Source organism: Camelus ferus, chromosome 16 (genome assembly GCF_009834535.1).
Source record: "Camelus ferus isolate YT-003-E chromosome 16, BCGSAC_Cfer_1.0, whole genome shotgun sequence".
Classification (NCBI taxonomy): domain Eukaryota; kingdom Metazoa; phylum Chordata; class Mammalia; order Artiodactyla; family Camelidae; genus Camelus; species Camelus ferus.
The window spans coordinates 41,058,473-41,082,962 of record NC_045711.1 but is presented as its reverse complement, the minus strand read 5'-3'; the positions used below and the strand labels follow the sequence as shown (position 1 = coordinate 41,082,962).

The following is a 24,490-nucleotide window of genomic DNA, read 5'->3' as shown; positions in this document are numbered from 1 at the left end:
ACCCATCCATGAAATAAGATACAGTGAGCTTGAAGAAATACATGAAATATACTTTATTTAAATAGCATTAAACATAGCTGGCTCTATGCCAATTGGTCTGGTGTTGGGGTAAAGGAGTACTGCAGGTAAAATCGGTGACACAGATTCCAGCCTTCAGTTTCTTAGCTCAGAAATTCCAGCAATCCCTGTAGCTCCTTGCAACCCCTCACGACCTCTGGGATGGACAGCAGAGTCTGGGGAGAGATACAGAAAAGGCAGCTCAGGGTCACAGGCCGAAGGCCCAAGGCTCCCAGCCCTTAGAAGCACCCACTGAGTTAGAGGGGAGAAAATGGAAGCCACAGAGAAGCCTGCAACAGTGAGTCAGGGCCAGCTGTCAGCACAGGCTGGGAACCAGAGCTATGCTCATCAGTACCTCTGGGGCCAGGCCTATACCAAGTGCCTTAGTTGCATCAACTCCTTCCCTCCCCTTTACCTCATAAATATGCTGAACAATGTCATCTAGTTTCTTTAACTCTTTGTCAGAGCGCCGCAGATTCTCTTCCAGGATGTTTCTCTAAGAAGCAAATAGGGTGCGTAAGTGCTATGCTTAAAAGAACATAGCTTGTGGGGGAAGGAAAATATGGCAGGGCACTTGCTAGTGGTGACGGGAAATGGCCCTGGAATGGCATGGAAATTCTTACATGGCTCTGGAACTTGACCATCAGTTTTGCCTTCTCATTTTTCATCTCCAGGAACATTACCCTCAGCTTGTCCACCTATAGATATGTCCAGATCAGTAGGGGCATAGCGTGGGGTTCCCTCTAGCTGCCCAGCTCTTCTGTTAACTCTGAGTCACCTCCTGGGAGAGCCACACTTTCTCCTGGATCCAGTTAGTCGCCATGGGCTGACAGTCAGGGTTCAGCTGGCCTGCCAGTGTCTCTTGAAGCACCTTAGTCTCTGTCTCAGCACGCCGAAGTGAGCGGGTGAGCTGGGTCACCTCTTCTCTAAGGCTCTGGGGATGAGAATGGAGAGGTATCCAGCAGCCCTCAGAGGTCCTCTCTATCCTTATCCCATGTGCTGAATAAGGGTAGACCAGAGGACCCAATTCCCACATCTGGGATTCTGGCTACTAGTGACATAGAAGGCAAATGCCAGGCATCATGATGCACATACTATGAGCTCGCCACTCTTGTCTATCTGCTCTAGGATCTTCTCGTTCTGCTGCTGTATCACTTCCTGGAGCTCCTTTTCATTCTGTGAGGGAAAGGGAGGTAAGAAGGCAGCAGGAAAGCTGGTTTCTTTGCAGCCCTTGCCAGAAGACAGGATTTAGTGTCTGACCAATGCTCTGCCCAAGGGATACCACTTGATGACACCCAGTTCTTCCGCTAGGGCTATGTCAGGCCTGGCACATTTCAGTGTTGAGAGTTCTGCGGGAGTTCCTGACTTCTAGGTCAGCCGGGGAGATGGATCAGCCTGTAGCTGATTCCCTAACATGTGAAATGTCTGACCCCAGAAAGAACAAAACTAGGGCAATGGTTGGAAAATCCCCACCACCCAGATTCCTGGAGAGACAACGGCTCCCAGTGGGCCTGCATAGCTGCCCCAGTTCTTCATCGCCTCACTTCCAGGCCCCTCCTTCACCTTGTAGCGCAAGCACAAGGCCTGGTTCAGCTTCTCTATGTCCGCCTCCTTTGCCTTCTGGGCTTCCTGATGCTGTTCTTCCTGGGCCTGCAGCCGAGCCTGCAGATCACAACTAGGGGAGGGAAGAATTTAGCATTATTCCTCTGCCCCTGAGGGCTGGCTGGGCCCTTGACATAAGGGGCTGCTCACCTGACCCGCCCCCCTCACAAGACTGCCCTCCACTCACATCTTCCGCTGCAGAGTCCTGACAGCTTCTTCTCTGGACTCTTGCAGCAGGGAACACAGGCTCTGGAGCTCCAGAGTCTTAGTACTCATTTCTTCCAGGCTCTTCTCAATGCCTGGGGTTTCTAAAAGAGAAAGTACTAGATAGAGGTAGAGCCCTTTAGCTCTAAAAGGAAGGAGTATGTAGCCATCACTTCCACAACTCTTATCCATGTTCCCCACCCACCAGATTTGACCGTCCAGAATATTACAGATCCCAAAAGGCAGGAATGAAATGAGCCCAGGTAGAATTGAGGTTTTTAGAGCAAAGCGCCTCTCACTGCTTTAGTCTTTATCATCACTACCAGATCTAGAAATGAGGCAGGATCCCTGGAGCCCATCCTAACCTGTAGGCTGAAGGGAAACCGTTGATGCTACTCTGGTGAAAGCACTCTTGTCACTTCCAAGCAAGGGTGCAGGAGCTGATTCTGGCTCTAAAACAAAAACCAACCATGATTGAGGGCTCCTCTGATAACCCAGTAAAGGATCCATCATAACAGAAACCAGGGAGACATAGGTCTGTTGGTGGGCATCTTCAACAACTGCAGATATCAGGAGCAGGGTCACAACTTTCCCACCCCTCAATTCCAGGGCCTTTAACCTTCATCTGCCACTGCTGTCAAGATGCTGCCCAGGAAGGCACTGTCGGTGAGCAGAGGGTGTTCCTGGGAAGGAGTACAGGCTATGCTTATCGGGAGGGTCTCTGGTTCAGCCTAAGGGCAAAGAAGAAAAAAAGGTCAGCTTCTTTTCAGGGTTAGTGATTTCCCTGAACTTCCAGGTACTCACCAGCCATCTCGTCTAGAATGCTGCTCTATTACCTCTTCTCTATCCTCAACATCTCCATTAGCTCCTTTCCCTGAACTTAATTCTCTTCCACTAAAACAGCAATTAAAAAAAAAAAAAAAAAACCTTCTTCTTACCTTAAATACCCTTTTAGCTTCTCTTTCTCTTCAATTTAAAAAAAAAAAAAACAAACAAACAAACAAAGAAAAAAACCCTACATTTCTTGCCTAAAATTCTCACCATCTATTGATTCCCTGGCCCACTACACTCAGGTTTCTGCTCCATCATTCCACCAAAGTTTTCATTATTTGGTAAACTAATGGCACCCTTACTTTCAAATGCAATGGACACTTTTCAGCTCTTATTTTACCTGACCTATTTGATGACCGATGACCATGTTGTTTTAGAAACTTCATTTTCTTAGCATCTGGGACATGGCTCTCTCTCCAGAGGTAGGACTCATATCTTTCTGGTTATTTCTTCTCTCTAGCCACAGGTCTTTCTTTAATTCCTTTTGGTTCATCCTTAGCCCCTTTTACACTAATCCATACCTCAAGTGGTCCCACCTCGGGAGCTTCATAAAAACATCCACTTCTACATGGATGACCCTTCAGTCTGTCTCTCTCAATTGGATTCTATCCTTTTCAACATTGTAGGGAAAGTTCTAGCTAATGCAGTAAGACGAGAAAAGGAAATAAAAGGTATATAGACTGGGAAGGAAGAGATAAAACCGTCTTTATTCAAAGATACAACTGGAAGGGAAGAGATGGAAGCCCCAGATCCTACCTCCTCCTTTAGTTTTGTCTGTAGGAAGAGAATCAGACTATGCAGTTGCTTAGTCAGCACCCCCAGCTCTTGGGAATACTGGTGTGTCTTCTTCAGGTCCTGCTGCTGCTTCTCTACTATGGTGCTGGCCAGTTTAGCCCTGAGATAAGGAAGGAACAGAAAAGACAGCCAAAGACCAGATGACCTTCTCTGTACATCTCTCCAAATCCCAACTCAGAGTTACATTCAAAGAAGGAAACAAGAGGCTCTCGGACCCTTTCACAATTCCCTTCTTGAAGACTTTAGCTTCTAGAAGTGGCCCTCAGAAAAATAAGCACTAAGGGGGAAGCACAGAAAGGTAGAGATCTTACTTTAGGTTCTCCACAGTGTCCTTGAGGTCCTCACACTGCAGGCTGCGCTCCCGAAGCACTTCCAAAGTGCTTTTCAACTGACACTCAACTTGGCCCAGCTCCAGGTGAGCAACCTGATTCTCTTGTTCTGCAAACTGGGGAGACAGGAGAAGGAAGGAGGATGGGGAGTGGGGGGTGGGATGCGTCTAAGTGGGAAGATTTTAGAGTCTTGGGAACAGAATGTTTTCCAGTCCACAGTCTCAAACTTCACTTCAATACCATCAGAAAAGAGTCACACTCCTGCCAGATCCCTTGCTGCAAGCCATCTTCCTTACCTCCAGGGTCTCCTTCAGGTCCTGCGCTTCCTTGGCCAGGACAGCCTGTTGTTGCTGCAGCTCTGCCTGCATGTGTTTTAGGGCCATCTCTTCCTTTTGCCATCTGCCAGAAACGTCGTGTTAGATCCCACTGGTCCTACATCCTGGGCGCCTACTGCCACAATAACCTGAGAGGAACTCACTGAGCAGCCCGCTCCTCACTGCTCTGGGTAAGCTGGCAGAGCAACTCATCCTTCATGGCCAGGTCCTGGGTACAAAGGGCATGCTGACTCTGTAGGTCTTTTAGCTGATTCTCCATGCTGGCCAGAATCTGCAGCTGAGCCTGGAGATCTAGACCAAAAGCATCCTAATGACACCACGTGGTCACCAGGCCCAAACCTCCCCACACTTCTGCTCCAAAACAAGTGCTCTAGAGCACCTTCTTGCTCTACTGCCAAACCTCAGTCTTATCAAGGTATACATGCTTGCATACATGCACACATGCACACACACACACACACCTGTTGCCAGGCGACTGTTTTCCAACTCTAGTTGTTCTATTTGGCCTTTGCAGTCTTTTAAACGTGAAGAGACTTGTTCTAGCTCTCTGGAAACCTAGAGAAAAAAGACATTTTCCTCCCACATTTCTTCTTGAATCAAGAGTCCCAAGACTTAGTCCAGATTCTCTTTCTGAACAGGACAGTAAACCACCTTGTTCTGGGGTAACAACACTGCAGCAAATAAGGCTGATCCTCAGGAAAAGGTAGAAACAGGAGGAAAGTAGCTGAAAAGGTGCTGAAGGGCAAAGGAAACAACTGGGTCCAAGGCTGTGTTACAGCAAAGGGACTAGATGGTCTCAAAAAACACAGGTGGAAAGAAGACAGGTCCAGGGGAAGAGGCTAATGATACCACGCATCAGAAAGGCCTTCTGAAGACAAGGAGGAAACCAGGCCTAAGCAGTATCCACTTCTGGTTTGTACCTGCTGCTTTCCCTCAATTGCAGCATCACGTTCCTGCAGGATCTGCCGGCTCTTGGCTGTGAATTTCTCTGTGAGTTGTTGAACCCGGCTCAGCAAAGCTGTCCATGTTACATACTAATAGGGAAAGCAAATAGGTCAGTAAAGCACACTTGAGACAGGCTCCTAACGGGACTGGCTATGATTTCAGGAGTAGTATAATGGCCCCAAATACTCACATCCAGTTGCATGGACACCCAGTCCTGTTGCAAGGCTGAAGTAAGACTCACTGTCTGCTGAGCCAATTCTTCTTGCTCAGTATGAAGCCCCACCTACACAAGAAGGATTGCTGATGGAGGGGCCCTTCCCGCTGGATACAGGGAAGAGGGGGTATGTGACCATCCTCCCCATGTATCAGCATGTATCTCAGGAGGGAAAATGCTCTCAGTTACCAGTTGGGTCTGGGTCTCCTTCAAAAGGCCTCTGAATTCCCCCATGGATGCCAGGTCCTGTTCCAAATGGCTGATGCGCTGGCTGGCGTGTGCACAGAAAGCCTCTAACACTGTCTCTGCCTGTTTAGAGAAGAGGTTGTGAGGACATCCTTGGCAGAGGAAGGAAACAACACAAAAAGACACAACTATCCATCACATCGGGAGTTTAGGTCATTATTCCCCAGGGCAGGCAGTTCTTCAGCCACCCATCTATGTCTCAAGTCAATTTGTATTCCCATAGGAACCCTTGGGAAGAAACCTCTCACATCTAGGAATGAAAGACTGACATCTTACCGCATCCTTGCCTCTGAGAGCCATTTCCTCCCTGCACTTTGCCTCCTCCCTTTCTGCTTGGAGACTCTGGAGCCTTGCCCTCAACTTCTTCAACACATCAAAACAGCAGGAGACCAAGGTTTCTGCATGCAGAGACTACAAGATAAGAATCAGATGCTGTGTCTGGTTCCTTTATTTGGCTGAACTTCAGTCCCAACAGAGGCCTCTTTCTTCATCATGCTGCTTACCTCCTGACTCAGAGTAGTTCTATCTTCATCTAAGTGTAACAGAGATAGGTGAAGCAAGGATATCAGCTCTTTAGAGACCAGCACACATGACTGCTGTAGAGGGAAAGATGGTTGGGCTAGATCAGATAAAGTCATTAAGCCGGAAGTAAGTAGGGACCCTGGGGAGGAAAGCCATGCACCCCAACTTCAAGCTTCCAATAAGGAAGAGATGTTCTTAACAAAAGGAAATCTCACTTCTGCTTCTCCCAACTGCCACAGCTGAGTACCACCATCTGCTAACCACCCTCGAGTCTCCATTCTTGATCTTCCCAGGAGACCTAGCAATGGTATAAGGTCAATCAACACTTACCATGACACTCCTGGCCTGTTGCAGAGCCTGTCCAATCTCCTGGCGCTCCTGAAGATGCTGGGGTTTCTTACTCACCTAGCCGGAGAAAGAGAATTGTTCCTTTTGCATAGGCTACATGCACTACCAGCAGCTCACTCCCCCTCCCACTCACTGAGACACAGAAGCCAAGTCAGAAAAAAAATCCAGAGATAGGTAAAAAAAATTCCTTTTTAAAGCAACATTTTTTTTCTGATTATAAGGATAATGCATACTTATTTTAAAGTTTTACAAATAGAAAAGTGAATAAAATAGAAAAAGAAATCATTAATAATTTCACCACCTAGAAGCAGTAGTTTTTAACCAACATTATAGCACCCACCCTAAAATATTTTAATACACTTCCACACCAGATTTCCTTGCTATTGGGATTTGCTATTAATTGATGAGTATGTTACTTTACTCAAGAGTCGGGGGAAAAAAAAGTTGTAGACTACTGATTTAGAAAGAAATGACCATATTCAGTAAATTCTAAGATGATTATCTTTTTATATTTTAAATGAGTATGCATCTTAATAGTGATAATGTCTTAGATTTGATGAAAGAGTAATGCTTAAGAAAAACCATAATTGAGATTATAATATATAAATAAATTTGAGGTCCTGCTTTTATTACTCAATTTTATTATACTAATGTTATTTAGCCCTGAGTTTATATTCACTCTCCTTATTGGAGCAGCCATGTGCTTTAGGGGGAACTATCAAAGTGGAGAACCACCCATTTTTAACTTCTGCTTATATTTTACCTTACACCAAAGCCTCCCAGCGATTATGTGAATTCGGATTTCCTTTCTTTAAAAATCATGAACTTACATTAAACTTGTTTTTCCATCTTTTTAAAAACTCTTCATAAATCTACTTTTAAATGACTGTAGAATATCCCATCTTATGGGTGCACCATTTTTTTTTTCATTATTTAAAAAAAGTTATCTTTATACAGAATTTTTTTTCCCTTAGGATACATCCCTAGAAGTGGAGTTACTGGGTCAAAAAGTCTGGACTGCTTTAAGGGTCCTATAATGCCTTCAAAAAAGATTGAACCAATTTATACCCTACTGACAATAGGACAATGCTTATCACCATTATCTATTTCATTCTTTCCTATTTTGTCAGAAGAAAATAGCATCTTATTGTTGCAATTTGCATTTCTCTGGTTACCAATAATGGTAACGTTCTCTAACATTTCTTACTCATTTTTATTACTTTACTCTCTAACAGTCTGTTCATTATCTTGGGTCAGATGAAAGCTTAGTGTGATATGTAGCATAGATAAGTATAATCTAAAAGGCTGCAGAACCACAGAAAGACTCTGAAGTTCTGAGAGAAAAGTGGGAAGCTTTTCTTACTGCTGCAAGGCAGCCATCATCTATGAAAAAGCCTAGCGCTGGAGCAGCAGTGCTGAGTCATGATGTTGCGGCAGTCTGGATTTAAGGGGGCAGATCTCTTGGAGTTCACTGCTCCTTTCCTCAGCAAAGCAGTCATCAGTTCCTGCTGTGTTGTGCAAAGAGTGCCCCCTGAGCCCTGGACAGGGCACACATACTGCTCAGAGCTGGGCAGTCAGGCAGGTGATGAGATTAGTGTGAATGAGGCAGCCAAGCAGCAAGGACCTGGCTCTGTGATGGGGAATGGCTGAAGGTTCTGTCATTTCCTCTCTTTGGTTCTGCTTCAGTGGTCTCCAAAAGGATTTGGCAAGCTTCAAGGAAAGAGGATATAAGGCCAACACAGGGATGGTGAAAAAGTCAAGGACAAGAGGAAAGGATACAAAAATAAGATAACACAGGAAAGAAACTGAGCAGCCAGAAGAATGATGAGCCTATGGCTTCCAGGATTTTGGCAAAAGGTAAAGTCATTATTTTGAGGATATTTTCAATCCAAAGGAGGTCTTGGGTTTTGGGAGACCATCTCTTCTTAGTAGCAGCCACCTATTACCTCAACAGCCAGAACACTCAGGCTCTCAATTCCTTCCTGACACGTTCCCTTACTTCCTTGGCCTGTGTCATCAAAGCTAGAGTCCTCTAGAAAAAGTCTTTAAACTGGTTCCCTCTCATATCTCCTACAGTAATTTTGAAAGAGTGAGTATCCTTAAGTTTAAATTGTTACAAAGGCCATAATTTCCACCATATTATAAATATTGATAGTTTGAAATAGAACTGTTAAATCACTCATAAATATACACAATGGTATAAATATACCCAATGGTATAAATATGACATATACCATAATGACTGAAGACTATTTGATACCTTTAAAAATTACATGAACAAGCTCTTCTTTAACAGTCAGAAATTTTATACCGTCCCCGTTTCCCTTTGAACCTCTAATTTTAATCCTCTCAGAATTTTAGCCTAATGTAATATATTTTTACATTTTAAAGTCTATTATTAATTAATATCTCTACAACAAGGATATATTGTACAACACGGAGAATACAGCCAATATTTTATAATAACTATAAATGGACTATAACCTTTAAAAATTATAAATCACTGTTCTGTACATCTGTAGCTTATATAACATTGTACATCAACTATACTTCAATAAAAAAATCAGAAAAAAAAGAATAGAAATTTTTAAAAGTTCATCTAAATTTAAATTAAAATTCTTTTTAAGTTTCCCTGACCATAAGACATTAAGTAAAAAATTTTCTTTTGAATGAAGAAATATTTCCATCAGTTGTATACTAATCACTGTAATAATATAATTTTTAATAAAATCATAAAAATACTCAGTAAAATTTTATTGGGAATCACCTATTAATGAAATGGATGGAGCTTCCCTCCACTTACTAGTTCATGTGTCTGTGGATTACTATAATTCCTACAGTAAGACATGGTTCAGCAACAATTCTATGCCTATTGTCCATTTTTATAGATGTAAAATTTTGTGAGAAAACTTCTTCACATAAATAATGGTAATAAGTAGGAATGAAAGAAGGCATGCCACCCAATTCTAGGTGCTCCTTTGGAGATATATGCCAAAAATCTTGTAGTGAACTCCATCAAAAAATTTTAATGATCCACTGACATAATTAAAGTCAACTCCTTCAATTTTGTTGAAAGCATGCAAAAATGCCATGTTACAAAATCATTGCAGTCAATTGCTTTCTCAGCATGTGTACAAATATTTTCTCTTGTCCTTTGAATGCTATCCCTTCACAACGTAAGATTCAGGACAGGTAGAAATATGCTCCTTTTTTAGTAAACTCAGTAAAGTGGGCAAGGGCAACTGAGAAAAGGGAAGTAGGAAAGAAGAAAATTAGTAAAGAGTGCATTTGGAAGACAAAGATCTAGAAACTGATTCCTCTAAAACTTTCCTTGCTTGCATTCCTTGGAAAGTTTTGATGTACCCCAGGGGTACAGTGAGTACCCACAGCTCTAAGGGATTTTCCAGACCCTTAACTTTAATATATATTCTAAGAGGGTTCACTGGGATCCTCCACACTTTGGGAGGAAACTTCTTACCCCACTGGGAGGGGTGTCAGTCTGTGCGCTGCTGTCCTGAACTTCTGGGCAAGGGCTAGTCAGCTGGCTCTTCCAGTCCCGCAGCTGGCAGGAGAGAATCTCCAGAATGATAAGAGAGTTCAGCAGGTTATCTTCCAGGTCATGTCGAGACAGGGCAGTCAGATCCGGAGGACGGCTGCAGCAGGAAGAGAAGAACATGAGAAGAAGAAAGGAAAGGGATGGGAGAGGCAGGTCAAGGTGAATGAAGCCCTGGAGCACAAAGATACAGGGACACTTACCCCCACAGGAGGTGCTCTGTCTCAGAAGTACTGTCCTTGGTGCCCACCAAGCCTGTCTGGGATGTGTTTGTACTCTTTTCCTGTTGTGTTGGGGGAGTAAACCAAGTCCCCACTGAGCAAGCAGAGAAAGGGGTAGTACCAATCGCAGCATCCCGAAATGCAGAGGGAAGCGATAAGCTCTGGCGGAGATTTTCCAGCATGACAGAGGTATTTACACCCTTTTCCAGCCAGGCCAGGGGGGACATCCAAGGCCCTGTATCAGAGATGGGAATCCTACCAGCATCTTCCATGGCAGGCCCTGAAGCTGCCTGAGATTCCATTTCTCCTGGATTTGGGGTCAGGCATGTGGATGGAATATCTTCCATATTTGAGATAGGTGCTTGATCTCCCAATTCAGCCTCCTCGGGGAGTGTGGGAAAGCTCATTTCTCTCTCCTCTACAGCTCTGTGCTCTACAAATTCCTCCTCTGGGTCCACAAGACTGACAGGAAAATCTGTTGCTAAGGCAGTTGAAGGGGAAAGCCAGAGCATAGAAGGCAAGAAAGCATTACTTTCAGAAGGGACTACGTCCTCAGGTACAGCCTCAGTTCTACTGTCCTTCAGGCTTTCCTTGGAGCAGTGTAGCTGTTGCTCAGAACAGGGATTTGGTGGGTACTCTAAGAGATGAGATGGAGGATCCTGAAATATAGGTTTCTCACTCATAGCAGGAACAATTTCTGAAAAGTTGTCTTCCTTGCAGGGTGCCACCTCCTTTCTCAGCAGGTCTCCTGGCCTCAAGGGCCCATCTAGAGAGAAGCTGTTTGTCTCTGCCACGGCATCTAAATGGGCCTCAAGTATAATGTCTTGCTGCTGCCCCCCTGGAGACGGCACAAGGACCATGGTTTTATCCACATTGTCATCCAGTGGGTCTACAGCTTCCTCAGATGTTTTGGGAGTAGAGTTGGTTTGGGGCATCAGATTTAGGGGCTGCTCATCTGATTCATGTTGACAAGCTTCAAGCCACTTTGAGGAATGGCTGAACTGTTCTGAAGAGGAGTCTATCTTCTTAGCATTGACAAAATCCAGTGGAGATAAGTTGTTGCTGTCTTCCTGCAAACAGAAACAAAAGTAGTGGACTAAGACAGTCAATTCTGGTTCTCAAAGTACAATTATGGGTGCAGGATACTGTCTGAACTCAAAAAAGGAAAGAGTTCTCATTACCTTTGCTTAGGTAAAAAGTTGGCTAAGACTTGCTACTTACTACAGAGACCTAGTACAAAAGCTGGGAAGCCCTTTGGGGTCCTTCCAAGTGAACAGGTCACAGTATAAACAAGGCTAAGATAATCTATCCATACCATGGGGAGATGGTAGCTTGAAAGTGACCCCACTCTTCTCCAATCCTAACTCAAATTCACTTCTATGGGACTAGGTAGGAAGGGTCCCTGGGTCAAGTTCTGTCAAAATCTAGAGTTGGTATAAGATTTTCTTCCTTTTGGAGCAGATGAGAAACTGGGGACTAGAGTTAGAGAGCACTTGGCCCACAGAGATCCATGGACCCTAGGGAGAAAGGGCAGCATCAACCTGTGCCAGTGACCTAGTTAGTCTCCTTAGCCCCGAAAGCTGAGGGTGTCCTGAACACATGGCTTGAAGCCATTCAACTCTTGGGATTTGAAGAGTTCTAGCCTTTTTAGCAGAGGATAATGAAGATCAGAAAGACCTCTTCCTGGTGTGCCCAGATAAGGGACTGACAAGCTCCCTGCTGCTGGTTCACAGGGACAAAGACCACTGCACTCTCTACCACATGTAGGGTTGCTAGTCCTGAGACTCAATGAACATGAAGGAAAATAGGAATGTACTTAAGTGGACCTAGTAGCCAGAGAAAGGACAAACCTAAGATAGTTAGGAAAGGTAGACCCTACCAAAACACAGCTGATGGAAGAAACACATGACTATTTGAACCAAAAACTATATGAATATGTAAGAAGATCTGAGTACAACTCATATACACAAAGATGTTCTGGAAATAATAAATATAATTTTTAAACAAAAAATTTCAGTAATATGAATTGAAAGAGGATGATCAGAGTTGAGACTGGAATTACTGGCCTGGACAATCAAGTGGGAGAAATATCTTAAAAACAAAAATAAAAAGAAATGTAAATCTGAGAGAAAAGCTAAAAGAATTGGAAGCTAAATCCAGCAAACCTAACATGTGAATAAAAGAAGTTCCAGGAGAAAAGAGAACAGGTACAGGTGAGGCACTGATTAACAAGTATTAGAAGAAAATTTCTCTAAGGTAAAGAAAGAGCTGAGTTTGCATAATGAAATGTCTCACCAAGTTCCAAGCAGGATTGACAAGAAACAATAAAATTTCTGAACTATCAGGAAAACAAAACTATTTCAGAAGCTTTAGCTAAAAAGACCAATTATTTACCAAAAAAAAAAAAAAAAAAGAAAGAAAAAAAGAAAAAATTAGACTTACATGAGGTGATGTGGGGAAATGGATATCCTCATATAATGCTGGAGAAAATATGAATTCTAATAGCTATTTTAGATAGTGATCTGGCAAAATTTATTAAAATTAAAAATATCTTTTCTTCAAACCAATAATCCAACTCCTAAAAATGTATCTCATTGAAATAAAAGTATCAGTACAAAGATATTTATGTTAGCATTGTTTGTAGAAGCAAAAAAAGTGGAAAAATAAATGACCATTTATGAATAAATTATGATTCATGCATACTATAGTATCTTATGAATTATTTCTACGCCAGTTGACATGGAAGAATTTAAACCACATTACTAATGAGAAAAGCAGCATGCAGAGAAATGTATAGTCAATCCTCATTTCTCTCAAGACCTTTCACAAAAGTACAACTCAGTGAGGGCAATTCTAAAAGGGGAACTAAACTATGGTGGCCCAAGTGACCTGCCTTCCAGTGGTGCAACTTGACCCCTGAGGAGTTTTGACTACCTCTCATTCTTGCAGCTGACTTCTCCATAAGTGAATCCCTATTAGAGGGAGACCACTAGTCAAAGTGATAGTACTTCTATCACTTTGATAGACTGAAGTAGGGAGGAGGTGATAAAAACTCACAGCTAAATAGAGGTGCCGGTTCTCAGTGGATTTCTTCTAACCACCCCAGGGCATCTCTCTGTTGGCCTGAATAGCTGTAAATGGATGTCACCGAGGTAGAAAACTTCATTACCGTTATTAATTACGTTCAAGCCCTGGCACTCTGTTCCTCTGAGCTCTTGGCCTCGGCAAAGAGCCCAGTCGAGAAGCTAGCTGGGCAGGCGAATCTCACCTGCAACCCCAGTTTGCACAGTGGTGGGGTTGGCGAGGATCCCCCAATAGGGGGCCCTTTTCCAGAGCTGGTGAGGGCACCAGGCTGCAGGATAAGTTCTCGGAGAGGTGTTCTCATAGCTGGTTTTCCCTAAGAAAGAGAAAATGTGATAAAGCCTGAGCTCTGCCAGCCTGCCCTAAGAAGCTCTCCTCCCTCCCTAAGAAGCTCACTAGCAATAAGCAGAGTAGGCTCCAACCCCAGTCCTCCGAACATCAGGACCAGAAAGACTCCACACGCCCCCCACCCCCCGCCCCAGGCTGGACCCAACTTTCCACCACGCTCGGCACTGCCAGCGCCTCGGCCCCGAAACCCCAGCACAGCTCGCTCGCTCTCTCTCTCCATGAGGCCCTCCCACTCACCGGTTGGGGCGAAGGCGACAGGCTAAGATTTAGTTTTTTCACCCGCCACATCTTCAACGCATAACGCTAGGCGATCACCTCCCGGACCCTAGAGGTGACGCCATGCTCACCCGCCGTCTTTATTTGAACCTGCTCCGCGCTTCCCGATTGGCTGTGAGGCCTCAGTGCGTCCAGCGGGCGCGGGGCGGGGCCTGCGTTGGCCCCGCCCCGGCCAAGGTGCGCTCGCTGGCGGCTGATTCCCCCACCACCTACGCGGGCGGCAGGAGGGACGCACCCCAGGCCCAAGGCGGCGGGTATTCCTGCCTCACCTCGGCGAGGGCTCCAGGTAGCTGGACAGTCGAGGAGTCCATCCCTAGTGCTTCCAGTAGGCCACCCTAACACTCTATCGGGAAAGCTGCCTCCGCCGGCTGGCCTTAGGAAGTCTCTCCTCATGTTTCCCTGAGGAAAACCAGTTAACTCAGCCCTGACCAAGGAGCCGGCCTGAGGTCTAGAAGGGAAGGTGAGTGGGACGTTTTTCACGTAGGCCGGTTGGCCCGCGCGTAGGTCCTGAGTCTGCGTTGGCCTGAGGTGTGGTTCTCAAACTGCGCTGTAATTTAGCCTTTTCAGGATTTCCGGTGTTTTCTTGGGACTTCCCTCAGAACCGGCTACAAGTTTAACAGTAATAGCTCACAAGCATTGAGCACTTATTAGGCACCTGGCACTCTGCCAAAAGGGTTTAATCCTTTTTGTTTGTTTCGGTTTATTGGGGTGGGTAACTAGGTTTTATATACTTATTTTTAACGGAGTTACTGGGGATTGAACCCAGACTAAGCATGAGCTCTACCACTTTAGCTATCCTCAAAAGCCTTTTATACGTTAACTTCCTTTAATCCCCACAAGGGCCTATGAAGTAGGTACCGTAAATATCCCCATTTTACAGACGAAGGAACTGAGTCACAAATAATGTCTTTTGCCCAATGCCCCACAGGTAGCAAATGGTCGAGTCAAGAGAGCAACCCACACTAACAACATACTAACGATTCTACTGTCGCTTGAATCCCCTGAGTGCGGGAAATTAGCTACTGTAGATGGGGCTGATTTTGGGAAACAGCCTAAAGGTAAGTATTCAGAGTTATAGTTTATGATAAATTATGTTCCTTTTAACACTCCCAGCACCTTATTTACACTCTGAGGTCTTAATGAATTTGGAAAAGGCAATAAGCCAAACAGGAAAAACTGTATTATTAACTACAAGGCTCTCAGGGGAGGGGCTCCTCTAGAACTGTGTTGTCCAGTACCGTAGCCACTAGCCACATGTGGCTATTGAGCACTTCAAATGTGGCTAGTCCAAATTGAGATGTGTTATAGGTGTAAAATACAAACTGAATTTCGATGACTTTGTATGAAAAAAAAGGATGTAAAATATCTTATTTTTAAATATTGATTACATGTTGAAACATTTTAGATAGATCAGGTTAAATTACATTAAAATTAATTTCATCTTTCTACCTAATTTTTAATGTGACTACTAGCAAATTTTAAATTATTTATGAGACTTATATTATTTCTATTGGACACCACCACTCTAAAAACATAATGGCCCCAGCCTAAAGGCGGTAAAGATAACAGTAGTTTGAATGGAAAACTGGGAGAAAAACAACATAAGAACACAAACTTGAGCCTGGGATTCCCCAAGACTCAGCAGAGGGAATCCCAAGGTATATGTACTTCTAGTCAACCCAAAAGAGCCAGCAAATAAAGTAAGGGTGAAGGGGCAGAAAAACCAAGACAGAAAACTCTTTAAGTGCCAGTAGTGAAAGCTTATTATAGAAAGTGTGACTTGGAATGAATGGTTAGTCCTTGTTGCAGTTGGTATGTCAGATGTCAGGTGAGTAGCCAAAGGGATATGTTGCTTCCAGCAGCAAATTAGGAGGTATGTGGAGAGGTAGAGGAAGGGAAAATACTATTGTAAATAGGCAACATAAGCAGAATTAATTTGTTGGTGTTGTTTTGTATGATTTTTTTTAATTTGGTGTTTTTCAAATGATAAAAAATAGATGCTTGTAGCAAATGAAACAATGCAAAGACATATTAAAGGCAAAGCCTCCTCCATCCATTATACCCACTTGAGATAAACAATAGTGTGTATACATTTATAAAAACATATATGTGTGCACACACATATACACACGTTTTGTTTTTATTTTTTCCCCCAAATTAATTGATGTGCAAACTGGGGTCTATGGGGTTGAGGCCTAGTGCCTTTTTTTCCCCTTTTCTTTACACTTGCATTATTCCTCTCTCCCTTCCAGGTTTTCTTTTTCACATTGTTTCCCTCTTTCTGTCTCTCTCTTTCACACACACACACACACACACACACACACACACACACGAAGAAAGCATTGAGTCCTCTACAGAAATGGCATCATTTCTTACACTTTCTGCATTTTTTCCCCCACTCAGTATCTTATACAGAGCCTTCTGAGCTTAACACTATTACAGATCTAATTAATTGATTCATTACTTCATCTTCCTTGCCCTTCTTTAAAAAAGTTTATTTTTCTTTTCTAATTTGTAAGAGTTCTGTGTTACAGACATTGTCATCACATTGCAAATATTTTTCTTTAGATCTATTTTTTGTCCTTTGACTTTATTAATGATATCTTTGGCCACACAAAGATAAAACTTTTACATGGTCAAGATATTTCTTTCCTTTCAGAACATCTGGATTTCTTATCCTGTTGATTCATTCATCAAGTTTTTTATGTAAATATGTTTTTTTCTTTTATAGTGTTTTCATTTTCTGTCCTGGTTTAAGTTATCTCCTCCATCTGTTTGTAGGCCTAGTCTCCCAGATGTTCTAAGATTTTTATTGTTTTGATGATCACATTTAATTGCTAGATGTAGCTAAAATTAAGTTTTGTATATGATGTGAAGTTAGAGTCCAACTTTTAGAAACAATGTAGTTTTTAAATTTTAGGATTAGAGAGTATTTAATTTGCAAAAATACAATTACATAGCCCAGACAGCACCTCTAAGTATCCACTAGGCAATTCTGAGTGAACTCAAGGATAAAACTGGAATTATTAGCCCTGCTACTGTGTATGATGAGGTACTGAACAAAGGAGGCAGTATGACAGCTGCTAATCAGTGGGGCTCCATAAACCAGTAAAACTCATGGAGAGGCCAATGAAATCTGAAATAATGATGTCTCATAATATAAACAAAACCAACCTATACGGAAGAAGGTAGCATGCTTTTTTGTAAGTAAAATAGTCATTCCTGATTAATCTTATCACAATTCTCCATAGTTTGCTTGGGCTGTTACAACAAAGTACCACAGACTGGGTGGCTTAAACAACAGAAATATATTTTCTCACAATTCTGGAGGCTAGAAGTCTGATATCGAGGTGTCCGCAGGGTTGGTTTCTTCTGAGACCTCTTTCACTGGCTTGTAGTTGGCTGTCTTCTCCCTATATGTTCACATGGTTTTCCCTGTGTGTTTGTCTGTTTCCTAATTTCCTCTTCTTTATAAGGACACCAGTCATATAGGATTAGGGCCCACCCATAAGACCTTATTTTAACTTAATTATGCCTGTAAAGACCCTATCTCCAAATACAGTCACATTCTGAAGTACTGGGGATTAGGATTTCAATATATGAATAGGGAGGCAGCACAATTCAGCCCATTACAGGGGCCAATAACACAGTGAATATGCTTTTATTTAATTAAAAAAATTTTTAAGCTTAGACAAGATTTTTACATTGAAGACTATTTAAAGAAGTAAATCAAGAAATTGAGGTTACCAGTTTATTAAATCAATGAACAAGTGAACAAATGAACAGATCAATATATGATAAAATAACTTAGGTTAGGCATAAAAAACACTGAGTAGAACTATAAGGACACTTTTCTCAAAAGAAGAATATGAGAACTGGTGTTAAGACTAACCTTAAATTCTTAGAAAAGACAGAAGGGAGTAGAATAAAATATCCATACTTAAAGGTATATCTGATTTCTTCTAGGTAGTGAAAAATCAAAATATAGGACTATTAAAAGATCATTTCAGGTTGTATATAAAAATTTTTTTCAAACTGAATTTCATGTGAATAAGTAGAAAGTATCATATTTAAAGGTCAGTGATTCTGAATGAGGATGGAGGGTGGCAGGAAAGACTGCCTTCCAGGGATAAGCATATCAAAACTAGGGGTAGGGCGAGGAGTGGAAGCAGTGCTGTTTCAAGTTATATTTTCTGAAACTTTGATTTTCTATCACTACCTCCATTCTACTCTGAGAATCACTGCTGTAATGCACCACTGATTGAAGAGAGTATGTTAAAAAATGTCCTCATATGATAAGAAATGATTCAAACTACACTTACATGATCACAGTCTCTAAGCTATCTAACATGACCTAGGAAAGGGACCCTAGTGACATTATGTTAACCATGTCCTAAAGAACTTAACCCAATATGCTGCTGTGATCAGAGAGGCTATATAATGTTGGGTCACCTAAACATTAACATTGGGCCAAACACATAGTGTCATAAAATCATCTGCATCTGCCCTTTGAAACAACATCACAGAAATCTGAAACTCATCCCCCACAATTAAGAACCAGTGGTTATAATCCCCTCATTTATACATTAGTTGAAACTAAAATCCAGAGTTAAAATGACTTGTATAAAGACACTGAGATATTTATTGGTGGATCAAGCAAGGCACCAGGTCTCCTAAATTCCAATCTAATACTCTTAACTACTATTTTAGAAGCCATTAATTCCTATTCTTAGTATTCAGAGTCTTTATCCAACGTGCAGTTCTGGTTATTAAAACTTTTAAAATATATAATAAAGCTAAAAAAGTATCTAAAGAGAAACAAATGAGATAATCAAAAGGATTAAGGATACATTCTTTTATTTATTTATACCCTAACCTCATTCTAAAAGGCTTACAAAGATGCAGATAATCTAATAAAATTTTTTAAAAAAAGATTAAAACAGAAAAATGAGAATGAGGAAAGTAAACGTAGAAAAGGAAGATGGAACCAAGAACGTGGCTGGCATACAAAACACATAACATGAGGTCCTCAACACTTTCTGAAGGTGGGCCACAAACTGGGCTCTAAGTGGTCTAGCATCAGTATGGAAAGAAAAATAGAGTCAGTTGAATATATAGTGTCTTGAAGATAAAAATCAAACAGCAATTCAGGAAAAGCATAACTGAGTTCAAAGGAAATTCTCCCAACTATCCTAAATAGAACATTATGAGTTATGAATTATAATGATAAACAACCCTTTACGGTATCTACAACAATTAAATTTCATAGGGATTTTCATATGGATTGCCAAAGTGCAATCCAGAAAAAGCAGTTCTGCAGAGGCCAATAAAATGCCAGCTATGTACAGGGAAAAATCTGGCTTAATCCAGCGACAAAATGACTATAAATACTACACAGAGTACTTCCCAGACTCTTTGGTCTGGAAAGAGAGATCAGATATAACTAAAAAATAATGAAAATGAAGCTTTTCAGAAGTTAGTTTAAGAAAAATGAAAAGAAGTCATAAAGGCCAGAAATCTATACAAATTTAAGGTCAAGATAATTTCCCTTACTAAAGGAAAAGATTCCTGAGTTACATCTTTAACCTTAAATCTCAAGGTTGATGTCATAACCCCCTTGGCTTGCCCATCACAAACTGAATCCTGGGCCATCTAGGAAAATGATCAGTTTAAGAATCCTTATCTCAGAGGGGAGGGTATAGTTCAAGTGGTAGAGCACATGCTTAGCATGCACAAGGTCCTAGGTTCAATCCCTCCTGGGGATTGAAATTAAATAAATAAATAAATAAATAAATAAATAAATAAATAAATAAATAAATAAATAAATAAAATAAAACAAAACAAAATAAAATAAAATAAAATAAAATAAAATAACCTAACTACCTCCTCCCCCCACCCAAAATTAATAAAATAAATAAATCTTTTAAAAAAGAATCCTTATGTCTTTCAAAGAGGTTTTGTTTTGGGGAAAAAGTGGATAGCTATGTTAATTACCCCTAGAGGGGACATTTAACCCACCCATGTTTCATTTCTTATTCTCTTCCTCACAGTAGGCTATCAGACTTACTTTTTAAATTTTTAAAAATTAGACTGCCTTTGAGCCCCTAGATCATATGTTTTACCTGCATATTTAGGGATTGAAATGCTAGCTTTTGAGACCTCTGAAAAACATTCATACTGCTTCTGACAGGACTATTCAACACATAAATAGCACCTTGGGAACCCATGAAGTGTTATTTTTGCTCACAAAAGGAAACATGGCAGAGAAACAAGGAGAGGGAAAAGTGGAATAAGCTTCTGGCTAAAAGCTTCAGGGTATAAGCACTGGAGAAATGAAACAATGGAAAAGGTCAACATTGTGATCTGAGATGTTAAATTGAGAGATGGGCTGTATGATGGGGTAAGGACTAGGACACCATAGCTGCCAATAGCAGAATGCCCAAGATCTGAACTCTGGTCCAGCACCTACATTAACAGAATGATAAGAGGCTACAAAGTAAAAACAAACTGGATTATCTAGGTGGTCATACTGAGTTGACACTGGAAGAGGTCCTCAGGTTCCTAGATGGCCCCCATCTACAGTAGAGGAGCTCAAGCAAGGCTGAGGTGGACCAGGTAGGACTCCAGGTTACAGTCAAAGTCCTTGAAGAACATAGACTCCGATGATGGACTGGGCTGGGTAGCTTGTGTTTCCATGACAAAGTTCACTGGATGCTTCTGTAGGAGCTCTGGGTCAAAGGCCACACCCCGAAAGAAAGGGTGGACCTGGAAGTGATGCAAATAACGTAGACGGTGGAGGGGATTCTGGCATAAGAGCTGAAGGAAAATAAAGCATGAAGGATGAGGGACTGGGATAGGAAAAGGACTGAACAGAGAAGCTGGAAAAGGAGAAAGAAATTACAAGTTCATGGATCTGTGGAGGGCAGGGAGAAGAACCCCAAAGAGTAGAGAATGTGTAAAAGTGGGAGAAACAGGCTAATTTGGGGGCAAAGGTAGGATATAAAGGAGCTGTGGCCCACTCTCTCAGAATTGGCCTGTTGATGGGGAGGAGCTTTGGAGGACGAATAAAATTTGAAGTGCTGCTTAGAGGGCAAGTAGTGAGGTTAGTACTTGATCAAGTTGAAGCTCCCCCTGCCACCGCCTCCCACCACCAATAATTAATCAGAGAAATGAGGAAATATCACTTCAATGATAAGGAAAAAAGTGAACAGTTTGTAGTCAAGAAGGAAAGTAGAGCTCACCCTTACCTCATGGAGCAGGAGTGAAAGCCCCTGGTTAAGAGAAGCTGGGATCTCAGAGTCATAGTGGGTCACACTTGCCAACATGGCCACATGATCTCTCTCTGCGGGCACTGGGAACTGAGTTAAGGATGGGAGGGTGTCATTGCTTTGTAAGAATAAGGCAAGATTTCCTAAGGTCTTCCTTCTTCCCACCACAGGGCAACTCCTCTCTTCTCTGCCAAACATCACTACCATTCTCTCACCTTTCCAGTTGCCAGAGAGAAAAGCAAGATACCCAGGGACCACCAATCAGCAGCATGGTTATAAGGCCCTCCACTCAGGACCTCTGGGGCTACAGATTTGAAAAATACTTGTCATTGATATCTGTTGACTATCCTCCTCCCCAATGCTTACCCATCAGCTTCAGCCTCTCTCTCACCCATGTACTGAAGAGTGCCACAGATAGTATACGCTCGGGCTCCCTGGGGCAGGTGGCGGGACAGACCGAAGTCTGTCAATTTCAGATGGCCTGTGAAAAATAAGGCGTCAGCACCACTCTATTCCATGTCTCTTCAGCCATGACTTAATCCCAGTCTGAGGTACCTCTCATTCTGGGACTAGGAAAAGAAAAGGACTTACCTCGCTCATCCAGAAGGATATTCTCCATCTGAAAAATCACAGGTGAGAAGTTATTATTCATCCTCTTCCTTTCAACCCTCTTTCATCCTGTACACCTCCCAGCTGAAGACACTTTACTCAGCATTCAACTATACTTGGAGGGCCCTTGTCCAAATTCCTCAACATCCATGAAGGCCCCAAGGTCAACTGTTCTCAGCAGATTTCTTGGACCTGTTGCAACTTCTTACTGAAATCCCTCCTCAGACAAAAAGAAAAAGTATTTAACTACCTTCACATCTCGATGGATGATGCCCAAGTCATGGAGATAACCTGTGGATGACAGCAAGCATGGTGTGTGCTGAAGCTCCCCTGTCCTTTTCAGTTTCCCTGGTAGCTCCCACCCCATTCTTATCCCTGTTCTTTGATGTCTAAAGTTAGTATCAGTTCTCCTCTCTCTGCTTCCCTCCCCCCTTAATTCTTCCCTTACTTCCATTACCACTTCTGTTTCACTTACACAGCACCAGGACCAGCTCAGCAGCAAAGAGGCGGATGGAAGCCTCAGCAAAGCAGCCAACAGTGGACCACAGGGAGTGCAGGTCTGTGCTGCAGTAGCTGCACACTGCAAAGCACCAGAAGTCTAGGCAGTATTTAGAGGCTACTAGGCCTGGGCTCAAGGCATTGTATGCCTCCTGCCCAAACTGATGCCACCTACTATTCTCTCTTCCGTCTGGGAGAAAGTACTATGAGAAGGGGAACAGAGCAAAGGCAGAACAGACCAAAGGGATGGGTAATCTCAGGTGCGGAGTACAGTAGAAGGACCCCTGGGAATGAGGAGAGAAGCCAGTCACTCACTAATGAAGAGGTGCCGTTTTCCCTGCCAGCTGTCCCCCAAACTGTGTATGAAAGGATGGTTGATCTTTCGCTATGAATGAAGAAGACAGGAAGTTAGGAACAGGGTCACTGAGGATCAAGGCAACCAACAAGTCAGGATTTACCTAGTTGTGCAGAAAGGAAACTGATGCTTCCATCTCTCACTTCAGGTGAACTAAATAGTTGGGCATGCCTGCCTGGTAATCAGTACTATAGAACACACTGGGACATGCTGGAGAGATTTCCCTGGCAGGACCCAGAATTACTCTGCTGATAGCTTCTTTTCCTGGGATCTGCTCTGGTTGAAGCACAGGGAGGGATCAGAACCAGGAAGAACAAGACAGTTGGACAAGAAAGGTGCTTTCTCCACCTATGGTTTAGTCCTTCATAGGATCTCTTCCAGGGTTCTGTGCATACCTGGATGCTAACCTCCTCTTTACACTGCCTCAGGATGTCCCTCTGTAGGACCTTTACCTTGGGCACCACCTATAAAATGAGAGGCGTGATGACCCCTAGAAGGAAATAGTACTATTGAATTCCTCCCAACCTTTCTGGAATCAAGATTGGAGGCAGGGACCAGAAAATAATGTGAAATTGTACCTAGGTCCCTACCTTCACTGCAAATACTGCTTTCTGGCCACAGTCTAGCACCTTGAGGACAGTTCCAAAGGAGCCTTTAGCCACAAGGCCTAAAATCTGTACAGAGAAATGGAGAACAGGGCAACTGAGACTCTGGTTGTTTCTAGATTTCTCCCCAAGACTGAGACTCTTTCCAGGGATTCCATTGACCTACCTTCAGTTGCTGATGCCCCCTAAGGGGCCTAATGGGAAACTCCGGCAGAAAGAGGTTGATGAACTGAGGCACTGGCCATTCAGGCAGAGGCTTCTCTACTAGCAGTGGGGCTGGCTCCAGAGATTCCTGGTGCAGGCACTGATGTCCCCGAAGTCCCCACAGCTCATCCAGACCTGATCTGGTTGTCCCCATGCCTGACCAGAGGCTCCTCCAGCCTCGGACCCAGGGGCCCCGGTTGTTGCCACCCTGCTGAGAACCAAGGGAGCCACTAAAGCTTCTGCCCCTGAGGCATTACAAGTTCTGCCTATCTTAGCAGGCACTCCTTCAAATCCCAACCCTAGAGATGTATTTTTAAGCCCCAGGCAAAAGTGTCACTACCCTTGCTTTGGGCCAAGGCCTACCTAGGTTTCTTGGACCTAATTAAAATCCTCTAGGAAAGCAGTATTTAGACATTTTCCCCATCAGAGATTCAGCCTGTACCTCTCATTATAAGGCTGGGATACTTTCATGGTAAAACCTCCCCGCCCCACCCATACAATGGACACCTAACATCACCAGTCAGTTCCCTGGCCTCAAGCCCATGCCTCATTCACCTCCCCTAAACAGGCTGCCAGACCCCATAGCCTACCTTACGAGGAGCAGCCATCTGGACATGTTGCCCCTGCCGACAGCTCACTGCTCCCATCCCCAGCCTCTGCCTCCTCTCCTGCTAAATCTGCTGTCCCAGTTACATAAGCAGTTCCTCCCTCCCCCACCCCATGCTGCATTACACATGAGCCCTGCATTTTCTTTGCAGTTCATGACTAGAGATGCAAATAAGGCAGCCAAACTTCATCCTTATCTCCAAATTCTATGCCCCCTAGTTAAGAATAGGCTTAGAGCCAGGACTAAAATGTGCACTGGTCTCATGAGCTGTTATCAGCATGGGACCAGTGTTACATCAGAACTGGGAGGTATCTGTGATAGAGCTTTGGGCAGGAGGGAAGAGGCCACCCTCATTAGAGTTGCAGCTAGAAGGTGTATCTTGGGTTGATGGGGAGGGAAGGATACAGGTTGAAACCATGCACTCAATACAATCCAAA

At 43.1% G+C, this 24,490-nt stretch overlaps 2 protein-coding genes and 1 long non-coding RNA gene across 8 annotated transcripts in view; 1 reads left to right on the top strand and 2 right to left on the bottom strand.

The window, feature by feature from the left end:
* Nucleotides 1-37: 37 nt before the first annotated feature.
* SPAG5 (sperm associated antigen 5) lies at nucleotides 38-14,291 on the bottom strand. 4 transcript variants are annotated; one of them, XM_032457596.1, is made up of 24 exons: nucleotides 14,177-14,291; nucleotides 13,471-13,599; nucleotides 10,185-11,272; nucleotides 9,907-10,081; nucleotides 6,411-6,485; nucleotides 6,062-6,154; nucleotides 5,835-5,969; nucleotides 5,502-5,621; nucleotides 5,289-5,381; nucleotides 5,074-5,187; nucleotides 4,615-4,708; nucleotides 4,297-4,444; nucleotides 4,115-4,217; nucleotides 3,801-3,934; nucleotides 3,451-3,589; nucleotides 2,483-2,594; nucleotides 2,229-2,315; nucleotides 1,847-1,967; nucleotides 1,621-1,732; nucleotides 1,153-1,233; nucleotides 836-991; nucleotides 681-755; nucleotides 473-553; nucleotides 38-233 (listed from the first exon to the last, which is right to left on the bottom strand). In XM_032457596.1, the coding sequence occupies exons 1-24, from the start codon at nucleotides 14,216-14,218 to the stop codon at nucleotides 162-164; spliced, it is 3,579 nt and encodes a 1,192-aa protein (XP_032313487.1). In that variant the 5' UTR covers nucleotides 14,219-14,291; the 3' UTR covers nucleotides 38-161. The 4 variants fall into 4 exon arrangements, with proteins under 4 accessions (XP_032313487.1, XP_032313488.1, XP_032313489.1 ...); XM_006184929.2 differs by lacking the exon at nucleotides 14,177-14,291 and adding an exon at nucleotides 13,869-14,033 and having other exon boundaries at nucleotides 39-233; XM_032457597.1 differs by lacking the exons at nucleotides 13,471-13,599; nucleotides 14,177-14,291 and adding an exon at nucleotides 13,869-14,033.
* Nucleotides 14,233-24,490, top strand: part of LOC116656806 — a 29,123-nt gene continuing 18,865 nt past the window's right edge. For 2 of the 3 annotated variants that reach the window (XR_004311786.1, XR_004311788.1), the window contains exons 1-2: nucleotides 14,233-14,367; nucleotides 14,836-14,965. This is a non-coding gene — a long non-coding RNA (uncharacterized LOC116656806). Of the gene's footprint in view, nucleotides 14,368-14,835; nucleotides 14,966-21,345; nucleotides 21,561-24,490 lie in introns of those variants that run through there. The other variant, XR_004311787.1, reaches the window with a different exon arrangement.
* RSKR (ribosomal protein S6 kinase related) lies at nucleotides 19,780-24,357 on the bottom strand. Its single transcript, XM_006185038.3, has 12 exons — nucleotides 24,037-24,357; nucleotides 23,409-23,657; nucleotides 23,228-23,311; nucleotides 23,033-23,101; nucleotides 22,598-22,667; nucleotides 22,260-22,364; nucleotides 22,035-22,075; nucleotides 21,767-21,794; nucleotides 21,567-21,656; nucleotides 21,391-21,479; nucleotides 21,155-21,265; nucleotides 19,780-20,723 (listed from the first exon to the last, which is right to left on the bottom strand). Exons 1-12 carry the CDS (start codon nucleotides 24,091-24,093, stop codon nucleotides 20,499-20,501), a joined length of 1,218 nt encoding a protein of 405 aa, XP_006185100.2. The 5' UTR covers nucleotides 24,094-24,357; the 3' UTR covers nucleotides 19,780-20,498.